Source organism: Lytechinus pictus, chromosome 2, assembly GCF_037042905.1.
Source record: "Lytechinus pictus isolate F3 Inbred chromosome 2, Lp3.0, whole genome shotgun sequence".
Taxonomy (NCBI): domain Eukaryota; kingdom Metazoa; phylum Echinodermata; class Echinoidea; order Temnopleuroida; family Toxopneustidae; genus Lytechinus; species Lytechinus pictus.
In genome coordinates, this window is record NC_087246.1 from 5,895,800 (window position 1) to 5,909,808 (window position 14,009).

General features: G+C 37.8%; 1 protein-coding gene across 1 annotated transcript in view; it reads left to right on the forward strand.

The window, feature by feature from the left end:
• The window catches only part of LOC129253623 (transmembrane protein 132E-like), a 37,354-nt gene that overhangs the window by 13,834 nt on the left and 9,511 nt on the right, over window positions 1-14,009 (forward strand). Inside the window, exons 3-4 of the mRNA XM_064095907.1 lie at window positions 5,933-6,082; window positions 13,313-13,496. Coding sequence (XP_063951977.1) covers window positions 5,933-6,082; window positions 13,313-13,496 — 334 coding nt within the window. The remainder of the gene's footprint in view (window positions 1-5,932; window positions 6,083-13,312; window positions 13,497-14,009) is intronic.

Here is a 14,009-nt window from a genome sequence, read left to right on the forward strand (position 1 = left end):
ACCCCTTTGCCATTAAGGGCCTTTTAATCGCCATAGTATCAATTTTATGATGTAAAAGACTAAAGGGCCGTCTGCACCATCCCGAGTTTTCAAATTAGCGCGCTATTTCTGATCCGGCAAATTATCCCGATCTGAAAAATCTCGAGATAGTTTGCAGTGGAGACGCAATTATCGCGCTAGTTCGTAGGATTAATCTCGAGATTGCAATCCCAAGTCAACTCGGGTTTATTTGCAAAATAGCGCGCTATTTTACGAATTATCCCGCTAATTCGTAGGTGCAGACGCACTCGAGATTGGACTCGGGGTAATTTATTCATGACGTCAGTCCATAATGCAATTCGCGTTCCACTTCCGCCTTGGTCAAAACATAAACACGTGCGAAAGTCAACTTTATACATGCGAATAGATATTATCGCGAATAGCGTTCATCAATTGCCTAATCAGCAACGATGGTGTCCCACCAGTGAATGGATTTTGGGAGAGACCAGACCGAAGGGGGAGGCGCTCATCAACGATGGTCATATTCAATAACAACACTGACAGCAGTGTCGTCTTATTCCTTCGCAAAATGTGAGCAAAAAGCATTTCTTTTCTCCTTCTCTCCCTCTCTCTCTCTCTCTGTCGTTGCCTCCTACTCCGCCATCATATTTAACGAAGAATACATCACTTCATCACTCGCTGAGCTGAGAGGATTGTTGCATAACACCGGTCGAATTCGGCGAAAGTGCTAGTGAAAGGAGTACATTGCTTGCATATCGCGGGAAGTTATTCAAAAGCGCGGGCCGTTGAAACTCCAAGATCCGAAAGTGCGCATGCTCGGAATATCGGGCTTGTTGCCTCGCTCGAGCAGGAATCGCTCTTCTTGCAATGGTGGAGACGGGGTTTCTTGAATCTCGAGATTAATCGCGAAGTAGGCCGATCGGGCTAAAATCTCGAGATTGAGCAAACTCGGGATGGTGCAGCACCGCCTTAAAAGTATTTCGTCTTGCAAAAAAGTTAGACCAGTGCTGACCTTGCTACCAAGTTCTCGACTTGCCCAAGCTCACACATGCATGCCTGTGATGGTGGCTGCGAGAGATGGTTAGGTCGCCCAAAATTTAAAAGCCATGAGGAAAATTTGGCTAGCCCAAATCTTTCTAGCCCAATGTGAAAGGGGTATTAATTTTATAAGTCACTCTGTCTTTTCCACAGAACAAAATTACCAAAGAGGCCGTTCTCATAACACTTTCTAAAACTAGTTTACTGGAAACCGATTTAGGAAACCAGTTTGGAAGATAACTTTGCTAGCGTTCCCACTTGATCATCCGAAAGTGGTTTTCAAAATCACTTCACGTAAAGCGATCTTGATGCTATGGAAATGCTCTCAGTGGGGTGACACGTTTCGCGCAAAATTCAAAACTGCAGCATAGATGTTTTACACACAGCGTGTGGAGTAGCGCTCTCAAAATGTTCTTACCGAAGAATGGTTGTGTCCTCACTTACCCTAAAACCAGTTTAACAAGGCAAAGCGATCTTGAAAACTATATCTTGTCTGTCATACACCACGTACACTGTATACCTAACTTCAAAATCACCCAAATTCAAAAACTTCAGAATTCAGCAGCTCGCATTGTTTCTCTGTCAAATAAACATGATCACATCACTCCTGTTCTTAAAGACCTCCAAATTTGGTTGCCCATAAAAGATTGCATAGTTTTCAAAATTCTACTTCTGATTTATAATATATCATCATATATCATATCATGGATCCGCATTCGATTACAACTAGATACAATACTTTCGACCTGTACGCACACTGTGATCATCTGAATCTAGTCTCTTACATATGCAACTATCTAAAAATCCTGGGGCGATCGAGCCTTTGCTCATGCCGGACCAGCCCTGTGGAAAATTCACTACCACAGGAGCTGAAGAACTCAAACTCTGCAACCTAAAATTGCATTTGTTCTCCAGCGGGTACTAGGTTTGAAGACAGATATTTTTCCTCATTTGTAATTTACCCTTTCTTGTACTTCTCTAAGTTATCTTTACTTTTATGTTTTGCTCTCTTCTAAGCGCCTTGAGCATTTAATCAAAATGGAAAAGACGTTATAATTATATATGTATCATTATTATTATCGCAAGGTGGTTTTCTGAACTGGTTTGGAAGATCACTTCCAAGACTGCTTCGAACGTTCTCATTACACGTTAAACTAGTTTCCAGTAAACTACATGTAGTTTTAGGGCGGTAATAAGAACGGGGTCTTTGTATCCTTGGTCATACAAATAATAAGGTTTCAATTACATTCTGTAATAGATTTCTCCAATCACATGCATTCCAGTTTTACATGTCGTCAGCGGCCGTCAGAACCGTTGTATCGTGATACGACAATGCGAAACCCAAGAGAAAATTTACTTCAAAGTTTACTATAATTTGCACTTTTTCTCCCAAGCCGTACACTTGGTAGGAAAGACCATGACATTTTATTTTACACATTACCAAGATTTACCAAGAATTAGAGAAGATACATGTATCGCAAAAGAGCTACATGCTTGTAATTTCTGTACAAAAATGCCATAGGGAAAACAACAACCCTGACTGCAATTTCAATGCACCCGATCAAGCTTAACGTTGTATCCCTCTTTCACGTGCAAAGTCAATGCACTGCAAATACGACGGTTTGGCTGACCGCGTATTTGCATATGAAGCGCGTGTAGCTGTTGTTTACTTGCTACAGTACACATTTCCACCGGGATTTGCGCATTTCATCAAAAGTTTGTATGGCATTGCCTTTAAAATCCCCTCATATCTCAAACTAAAATAAATTGCTGCCTAGAAATATAGATTAGGACTTGCATTTTGTGCAAAAATCTCAAAATCAATTCTTCTGACCAAAATTGACTGATATAACTGTTGGGATGAACGCCAACGATGTATCAGTTCAAAGGTTTATTTGAAGTAATATTTTTTTCCTAGATTAGTTTTAGCATTTTAATAGATCTCTTTTTTTACAAAATATTATAGAGCAACCTTCTGTATATCTTTCAAGCATCTTATGTGAAGTTTGAAGTTTTCCAGAGTATCTCTTTGTTGAACTTCACCATGGAATCCCTGCTGGGTTAGAACTCTCTGTGTGGGCTGCTGTGATGCGAGATTGAAACTGTTGCAATTTAGCTTCTAACGAATCGCGCATACTCAACAAATATTGCCAATTTAGTTGCAGTATGGGGTCCTTACAAAGCTCTCAGATATTTTGTTTGTGTGATCCAAGACTGGGGTGGGGATTGATGATGAGGGTGGGGAAGATTGATGAGATCCATTCAAGAATGAATGAAAGCAAAGGACCAATCTTGATTATGTTTTAAGCAGGACAGGTAATGAATGATTCAGTAATTCTACATGGCCCAAAACAAACTTGCTGATTTTTACAGTGACCATACTTTTGATTGCAGAAATAAGAGGGTACTCTGTAGGCCCTATCAGCTTGCTATTAAATTTGTATCATGTAGCAGGGATCCTAAATAATGAATATAACTGGAGAAAAATAAAGCCTTTAATGTCATGAATATAGAAATAATTGCAATGGAATGGATAACATTGATGTGGCAAGAAATACACATGAAGTTACAGCTGCTTTGCAAAACGTTCTGCATGTAGTACCTGCATCCTGATTTGGTACAGACTGAGTGGTGAATAGACTCCCTTCTTTTTTAGTCACACACACACATGCATATAAAAAAAAGGATAAATTGTTGTTCCAGGAATTTTGCATCTAAATTAGTTGAATCACTAAACCTCCAGACCAAATTCATAGGATTTTCTTTTGTTTTTATTAGGTTCTAACCTTACCCAAACTTTTCTCTCTTAAAAAAAAATGATTTCCTCCTTTGATATTGAAATTATTTCCAAATTTGGATTGGGGATGGTAGAGGTAAGGCAGAATACCGAGGAGAGGGAGGGGGGGGGGGGTGTTAAACATTTCCAACCCCATCATACTCTGGCAATTTAAAATTAAGTTAGAGCCTATTAGAAGGACTGCGGATGTGTTTGTCAGTGTAACAACTGTGGCAATTGTGGCTAACAAATAGCTGAAGCCTAAATTCCTAAACCGAATTAACCTTTTATGACATTTTGCCAGATCCCACAAATTCTGAAAACAACTCTGATTTTCCTTTTCTTGTCCTTCTCTTGTTTTTCCTTTTGTGCTTGAAGTGTAGGCCTATTTCTCTCTTCTCTTATTTTAGTTTGAGCATGAATCACCCACATGTAGAATTGTGTTCTCTCTCACCCCCCCCCCCCCCTCTTTCTCTTCATCTTGAATGTCTCTATTCATCTTAGATTTTGTGTGCTTTATAGGCTAATGATGTACATCAATTTCTATTGGTATTTAAACAACTAACTTCACACTCAACTTTGTTATCCCTTGTACAAATTTGGTGAAATTTCAGTGTTATGTTTGTCTGATTTTACTGAATTTTACTTTATTCTAAGGGGAATCCCACCTTGGTAATAGAATTATATCAGAGAATTTTTGTCAGGACTCCAAGAAAGAACAGTAATGTTACCAGCATTGCTAAATTGGGCTACCCTCTGATTCGATACATGTTATTACTTTTATTATAATACTATTCTTTATTTGTTATTTACTGTACTTGTTTGATCTGTTCGGAAATGGAAACCAAAGGGAAATGATACAAAAAGGTTACAGTAAAATTACCTGCGCAGCTCGTTTGAAATCCCCATAGTGTTTACAACTTTTTTACAGCTGCTAAGAATTCATATTTTTCTTATCATTTGTTTGATTATTGTTCACAATTTTGTACAGGTTGTGTTTGTACCTGCTACTCTTTATTTCTGTTTTTGTAAATTTCAAAATAATTTTCTATTGGGTTGGATTACCCTTTAAGTTTAAATTAAGTCTCTGAATCTATTTAATTTACACAGTAGTATAAAAATATTTTGTATTGTGAACCTCATGTAATCTGTAGCATTTCTTTTTCATGATACTATTTCACCAGGGAATTTATCTTTACCACCTACATGTACATGTATGCATTGATTGTAAACAGAAACATATTAATCCAATGAAATCCTAAGTGTAACATGAACGACATGTGATTTTCCAGAGAAAGGGGCATTAATTCTAACTCTTGTTTCCTTCTTTACTTGTCACCAAGGCAGCTTCTTCACCCAATTTGGATCCCACTTACCACCTCCGTTGGATGCTAGCTCGCCCCTTAACATAGGACGGCAGGTGCATGGAAGGGACCTGCTGTGCCCTCCCATGCCTTCTGTGCCTCCCCCCCCCCCTCCACCCTCCACTCTGTGCTGATATTCATTCATATTATGAATGATACTGAAAGCGACCTGTGCATTACATATTTGATTGTTACAATGTTCAAATGAGTGAAATTGTGTGAGGAGAAAGCATTTTCCCTGTAATAAACTGTCCTTTAAATGATACTGAGTGGTTGAAAAGAGTAGTGTACATAGCACCTTCTACATGATAGCACACACACACACACACACACACACACTGTCACCATTATTATCCACCCAATGAATACGAGATTCAATATTCAAGACATATATTTGCCGAAAGATTAATCAGTATTTTGTCCTTTTATTAAAAATTTGACAGGAAATATATTACAAAATATTCGAACATATAAATATCAAGTCATAAACTAAAAATATTGCAACATTTTGATGAAATGCGTAATGTTCCTGATTGTTGAAAGCACCAAGTACTATTTAAATTCTACCTTCTATTTGTATCTGTCAAGATTTTTTCTGAAAATATTTCATTTCATGGGTATAATTGAATGTTAACTTTGCATTCAAATCCTTGATAACCAGATTAATATTATTCTGCAAATATTATATTTTAATCTAAACTGATTGGAATTGAAATGATGAAAAACTAATGTGATTTTGTCTTTTTTTTTTCAGAGCTAAAGCGAGAGAGGGAATTGCTGCAGTATCAGTGAGGTCTACCGATGGCGAAGATTGGAATACACTGTCTATGGTCAAGCAGAAATCCTTTGCAATGGTAACAGCAGAGGGAATGAGATCTGTTTCGGACACTCCCACCACTGAAAGGTAACAATATAATACTATCTCTTTTTTTTTTTTTCTTGTTAGCCATCCTAACATTGAGTGAGACTTAGACCCCCACTCTCATCAACATGTATATTTAAACCTGTATAGTGGAAACCAGGTTAATGTGTAATGAGAACGCTCAAAGTGGTCTTCAAAACCAGTTTTGAAATCCACCTCACAATGTAGTTTTCAAACAGCTTTGCCTCAACCGGTCTCCACAAAGCGATCTTGACCTGGCAGTATGATACATGTACTGTATGCATATTGGGGTGATACTCAGTACACACAGTATGTAGAATGCTAATGATTGTGCCTACACGTAGTACACGATGGTTTCATTTTTTTTTTGTGAAAGATGTGACCCCACTGATAGCATTCCCATAGCAACAAGACCACTTTCCGTGAAGTGGTTCTAGAAACCACTTCAGGAGATGGTGATGAGAATGCTAGTGAAGTGATCTTCTAAACTGGTTTAAGGGAAGCCAGTTCAAGAAATTAGGCTAAGACCCCGTTCTCATTACACTTTCTAAAACTAGTTATACTGGAAACCGGTTCAGGAAACCAGTTTGGAAGATCACTTTGCTAGCGTTCCCATTTGATCATCTGAAAGTGGTTTTAAAATCACTTCACGTAAAGCGATCTTGTTGCTACCGGAACGCTCTCAGTAGGGTGACCAGTTTCGTGCGAAATTCGAAACTGCAGCGTAGGCATTCTACACACAGTGTGTGGAGAAGCCTGCTCAAAATGTGCGAAGATCGCTTCCCGAAGAACAATTGTGTCCTCACTTACGCTAAAACCAGTTTAACGAGGCAAAGCGATCTTGAAAACTAAATCGCGAGGTGGTTTTATGAACCGGTTTAGAAGATTGTTTCCAAGATCGCTTCAACCGTTCTCATTACACGTTAAACTAGTTTTAAGAAGGTAGTGAGAACGGTGTTCTAGATGAGAACAGGGTCTAAGTGCCATCCCATTAACATCCTTTACTTTAGGTCAGCCGAAAAGTTTCAATGTACCAAATGCCTATGCAAAGCATTTTGGTGGGTTTATGGTGCTAACAAGAGAAGGAACATGAAAGGTGGTTTCAAACCGCCTCCATCACAAGAATCCCTGTTAAATTACAAGAACTTTTTCAGGCTAAAAACTACCGGTACCCATTGACCATTTTTGCATTCACACCGCCTCGAAACAAACTCTTCGCGATAATTTCCCAAAGTTACGAGCATTCGCAGTATGGTCTGATAAGCAAGCAAGGTGCGAGATTCAAAATCGCTAGCTCAACAGCCACCCAAGGTGCCTGTGCCCAATTACACGCTGGGCTAAAAGTTCCTGTAATTTGCTTTCACAATTCACACTGCCAGATTACCTGCGACCTTGGAAAAATTTGTGTGAAAGTTCTCGTAATTTTGACAAGTACCTACTATTTAGCGGGTATTTTCTTTCGGGGAGATTATGCGTAATTTGCTTTCACACTGCCAAAATACCTGGAACTGACTAACTTCGAGGCGATCTGAAACCACCGAGAGCACCTTGTATTTGAGATGGCCTATATTTTGGTGGCATTAGAGCCGTTTGCACTAGCCCGAGTTTCTGATCCAGCAAATTATCCCTATCTGAACATTCTCAAGATTATTTGTAATGGAGATGCAATCATCGCGATAGTTCGCTGGATTAATCTCGAAATTGCAAACCTAAGTCAACTTAGGAATATTTGCAAAATAGAGCGCTATTTTTTAATTATCCCGCTAATTTTGATTCGACTCAGGATTATTTATTCATGGTGTCAGTCCATAATGCATCGATGCCTCGCTCGAGCACCTATTGCTCTTCTTGCGCTGGTGGAGATGGGGTTTCTTGAATCTCAAGTTTAATCGCATAGAGGGCTGATCAGGCTAAAATCTCAAGATTGAGCAAACTTATGCTGGTGCAGCACCGCCTATTGAGAAACTTTTTGCCAGCCCAATCCTGGCATAAACTATATGATGATGCTTTACCTGTAGGAGTTTTTATGTAAGTTTTCTATCAAATTCTGGGAGAAGGAACAGAAAATGTATCTATGAGAAATCAATGTGTTTATTCTTTTCTGTTCAGAAGTTCAGATTGGCTAGCGATAGGGAAAAGGTGTGTCAAGCTCTCGATTGATACCCTAAATTGAATTGATTTTTTTCTTTACAATGGAGGAGCAAAAAAATTGTGAATGACTCTCAACTGAAACCATATGTTTTCAAGTGCATAGAGGAAGAGAGTCACTGACAAGAGAACTATTGCTGGAGCAGCTAGTCTTGGTTCTAGCATATTTCCGACCATTGTGACAATTAGGATTAGCTAGCTAAAGAAAACCAACAACCATCAACTCTAGTTTGAAGCCTTGGTTGATATGATTATCAAACTCTCAAGATTGGTAAAGAATGTTTTTACATGGTAAGCAATCAGACAACTGATGATGATTGGTACATTACTAAAGTAGGGAAGGACATTGGTTTTCCAGACCTTAAATTTCAATATTTTCAGGGCAAATCCACTTCTTCATAGGACACATTATCCTTATTACAGCACAAATGGAAAATGGTCAATAGAGCACAACAATATCTAATACCCCTTTCATAAACCCATCCTCCAATTAGCCGCCTAAGAGTAATGCGGATAATTTAATAAAAATTGCGTTTACAAACTCCGAAAATAATCCGCACTATTTTTCGAGCGCCCGTCCTGAAAAAGGCGGATAATCGTCATGACAACTGCACACGCCCCCTCCGATGCAGTTGTGTTGGAAAAGGGTGACCTTGTGACCGCACCATGGCTATTATCCGCATTATTTGGAAATGCGTTCATAAAGTCAAAATCTGGTCCCGATGCCGCTATTATGCGTCAAAATAATGCAAATAACTCTGGTCCTCCTCCGATTTTACGACCAAATTATGCTGCTATTAGCCGCATAATTGGGTTTATGAAAGGGGTATTTGAATGATGAGGCCAATTAATCCTTTGAACTCCAAAAGCAGGATAACCGGCTTCACCATGATCGCGCATATACCGTAAAAGCCGGAATACCGGCTCCAATTCATGTGATCCAAAAAGCAAGGGTTCTAGTTGTCAGGTGACCATTTAAAAATGATGTTATTTTAGAGATATTCAGTCGATAACTTCAATTTATAATTTTGTCGCCAAATGGCTGTCATTTGTAAGGTTTTAGCATGAAAAATGACTGAAATATACCACCCTACCAAGGAGGCTCATGCAATAATATACGGCGAGTCTTATGCAGACTGTGTGTAAGCTATTGATGAATTTTACTTCCGTTAAAGCAGTGATTTTTTTAAGATTATCTTTAATAGTACAGGAAGCTTCACAACATCAACCGGGCCAGGCTGGGTACTCGCGGAGTAACGTGCCGCTGGCATGGCTGGGCTCGAATCATGAGAATAGGAGAGATCATTTATTTCAAATGTCATACTCATACATATATATTCATTCACTTTGCTGATAAGCTTGATATCTGCAAATATTCAGGGTGAGGGTCACAACCATCCCAAATACATGTAATTCAGGGTATTTTCAGACTGACTTGATCACCAAAATACCTATATATTTATTTAGTGAGAACTTGTTAAGGCCTCAAAATACCCAATAATTATTTTCTGTATTCATGCCCTCTTGAATTGGACCCTTTCAGGGTAAGTTCCCAAAGTTATTATGAGCATGTGCAGTATGGTCTGAGTAGCAGCCTTAGATTTATTTGATTAAGCCCTAAATTATACTGAATAATGAATGAGTCCAGAGTGCCATTCTCTTTCCCTTGCAAACCCGATGAAATACAAATCATTAAGTTTTTTGGTTTGTTTTTGTTTTTAGGAAGAGTTAGGTTTATTGGAATGATGTGAGCGCAGTAGATGTCACGGGCTAGTTCAAGCAGACTATCATTTTTGTTTTTTTCCCTGATGTTGCCAAAAGCACATAAAATACCTGTATCCATGAAGGGTTTGGGTAATAGCGAGACGACCTGAGCAGGCTGAGAAGAAAGAGGTGGAAAATCTCGCTTTCTCCCTGTGGCGTAACCTAAGTCCCCGCAATCAGCGAAACGTAATTAGAGTCATGTGAGCCATGCTTGTGAGGCAGTATCAAAAATGACCGTTGGGAGATGAGAGAGACGATGATAGACGAGATGGGGATTGGGGTGAGGTAGGGATGCAGAGTTGTAAAGGCTGAGAAGGGAGAAGGGAGAAGGGAAAGGAAAATGTGGCTTTAATAGTGAGATAGTGTGATATGAAGGAGATGTGGGAAGGGGGAAATGTGGAAAGGAGTAAAGGTCCATGCAAGGACAATGGGGGTATAAAAGAGAGCTAGGAAAAGGATAAATTGATTAAAAGGGAGGAAAATTCCAATGGAAGACATGGATGGATGGATATAGTTAAGGAATGTGATGAGAGGATGAATAGGCTAGATAAGGGGGAAAGAAGAAGATATAGAGAAAGAGGGGGGGATACTTGCATTGGAGATTAGGAAGAGAGTTGAGCTCATTGACCTCCTACTCTTGACCTCACAGCATGGTCTAGTGCAATGCTATGAACCTTGCAAAATAACCCACAACACAGTTTGAGAGCTGGTTCACACAGTAAAGAATATGCTTGAATTGAATGATTGTTTTTCTTATAGTCATGACATTTATTTAATCCCTTTATGAAAGGAAATTTGAACTTGTAAGTCTTAAACCTGTGATTCTATTTTCCAGTCAAACTTCAACTACGCATTTATTTTTATGCCAGTTTTTCTGACCTGCCAAGGTGAAGAAGTCCTGTATGACGATTCCTGGATTCACATCAACCAGTGCTCCCCATGTTCTCTATTGTTCCTATCTGTTATTTTCTCATTTCTACTCACTGCCAAGGTGCAGAGTGAAAGGATTTCAGAGCCTTTTCACACGAGTGTTTTGTCATTTTCAAGCGTTCATGTCTAGTTCAGGGAGTCCTCTGCAAGTAACAGGAAATCAGAAATACATTCTGAGTTTCAAAACATCATGGAATGTTTCAATACCTTCTGAAAAGTCATGAAAAATCCACTTTTGAGATATTTTCTAATTATGCTCAATTTTATACAGGTATGTGTACTGTAATAATGTAGGTATCGTATAGCAAATTTTTCATGGAGCAGCCCTGAATGCTTGACATGCAGATAAAAATACAACCCTTTATGCTTTGGAAATCAGGGAATTTAAAAATGTGAAAATACAGCCTGGTGCTGATATTTAAATGAGAGTGAGATTAAATTGCATTGACGACATCATTTAAACTACATGACTCAGTCAATGTTTCAGAGGTGATTGTAAAAACAACCCCCAAAATGGGTAGCTAGATTTTGATACATGCTACAGGGGTTCTTTATTAAAAAATCAAATATTTTATTTCATAATTGTAATAACATAATGTAGCCTTACATGGAAGGTTATCAATATTATAGCTTATTGATTTACATAGATATCAACTTCAAGATTTCTTGAACCTTGGGTTTGAATATTTTTTTTTCTATTTTGTTCAGTAATTAATTTTATTCCACTAATTCAATAGTACTTGCTGTGTTGGCTTGGTGAATTTGAACGTGGAAAATTATGATTTGAAGCTTTGGCCTTGGGCAAATAATGATGCTCTGTAATATTGAAATGCTGTGTTCACGTTGGGTCATGAGAATGGTGCTTAAACAATTGTGTGGAAGCTCTATATGATGGTTCTAGAGGACATAATGAAATAAAGGGGTCATATGAATTACTGGACTGCGGACTATAGTTCCAACTTCAGTGGTTACAGTAATTTACTCTGGAATTCGGTCGTTATTTTCTGATTGGAGGAAATCAGAGTAGGGTCAGTCATAGATCTGGAAGTACTGTTTTTGATTTGCTCAACCTGTGAGGGGACTGAACTTTTAGAAGGATACTTTATAAAGGAGGGAAATATAGAGTATGGAATTATGGGACAATAAAAGACAACCCCATTTTATGTCTTGCAGATCAAAGAGAAAGAAAACTTTGTGCTGTTGACCAGATTTATAACTATTTTCAATTTTAATCGCCTGAATATAAATTACACATATTCTTACCCATGAGTTTGTGAAGAGAACAATACGGTCTGTGTTAATCGATCATAATAAACTTTGGTATCAAGCACAAATTGGTTAAACTCTGTACAGTGTATGTAGGTAATGTGATGTGATTTCAAAATGCTCTTTTCCCATTCCTACCTGGGTTTTTTTTATATCCCTTTATTTTCTAATTTCAATCTGAGCTGTAAACATTCATTGGCTAACTAATCACAGCAGTCCACATTTATTATTACTTGTATTATACAAGCTTGTAGGTATGAAAATATTACATTGTCTTCATTAATTAATGAAACTAGATTTTTCAAATAGATTATATTTCAGATAATAAATTCAAGAAAAAAAGCAATGTTTTTATTTCATTGGCATACAACTCTCATTTATTTGCATCAACATGACTAAAGAAAAAAATATTTTAAAAATATTTATTAACTCTGATTCTGTTTTAACAGTCTATTTGACAAACTAACCCCTTTAATTTGAACAAATTGAACAAACTAAGAGTCCAAATCTCTGGTGTGAAAGAGCTGTAGGTAAGCACCTAGCTATCCTCTTGAATGGGAAGAAAGTTAAAAAGATCACCCGCCATCTGTTGCTAAGTGTCAGGTGATGAAATTTAAAACAAGAGGGAATGTGAACGCTAAAAAATTCAGGGAACCCACAAATATTCTAACATCACGTTCAGGTTCAGTTTTTGTGTTTGATTCCAGTGATGATTAAAGGTAAAGATTAATCAAGGTTGCCCTCTTGAAAACTTTTAGATAATTATAATCGTATATCTGCCTTTTTTATTGTAATGTTTTATGATTTTATGCTTTTTCATCATGCTAATCATTTGTAAATATTGTGATTGTTATGATTTATTTCAATAAAAACTTAAATAAAAAAATTAAAAAAATAAATAAAAAAATTAAAAAAAAGGTTGTCTTTTTGGTGAATGAAACTGCAGTATAAAGAAATGAATAGATACCAATCTACATGTAGCCTTTCTTTCTTTCTGATTTTTATTTGTTCACAAATAACCGCTTCTCATACTTTTTCTGTGTGTTGACAATGCTACATAAATGCATGTTGGTTTATTTTGATGGGTTAAACGTTCTTCATCTCTTATTCTCTCTCTCTCCCTCTCTCTCCCTCTGTATGTAGCCCGGAGGAGAATCCTCTAGTGTTTGTAATGGAATTTGAAGTGCTGAACGACACAGCCACGCACCGTGTCATCAACTGGAGAGTGGATTGCAATCTCCGTGGTGATGCCAGGGCTTCCCGCTTCAGCACAAGCATCACCGTTGTCTCTGATAACTGGATACAAGCTATAGTGCCTATACCACAGGTACGGAATTTATTCAGATTGTCAAGCACCAGGGGAGCATTTCAGGAAAGGACTTATTGGACCCTTTATCTGAGAAGTCCTGTTTTATCCGACAGTTACCATAGTAACAGTGCTTCTCAGCCAATCAAAATCAAGGAAAGATGTCAGATTTGAGAACTTGGCAGGCAAACATTCTGATGAAATACTCCCAAAGAGTGTGCATACAAACAATTATTGTTCCTGTTAATATTATTATTATCATCATTATTATTATTATTATCATAATTATTATTATTGTTGTTGTTATTATTGTTATTATCATTATTATTGATATAATTTTCCTTTTTTGGGGGGGGATCCATGTTTATTGGTGTTAATTGGAACTGGAAAGAAAAAATTACTTTTCCACATAATCCACCCCCCTTGCCCAAAACGCAACAAATAAATAAGTAGAATTTATTTGCATACGGCCATGCGTTTTGAGTTGGGCCCATTTCCGTTACAACTCAAAAAATCGCACCATTTTATACGATT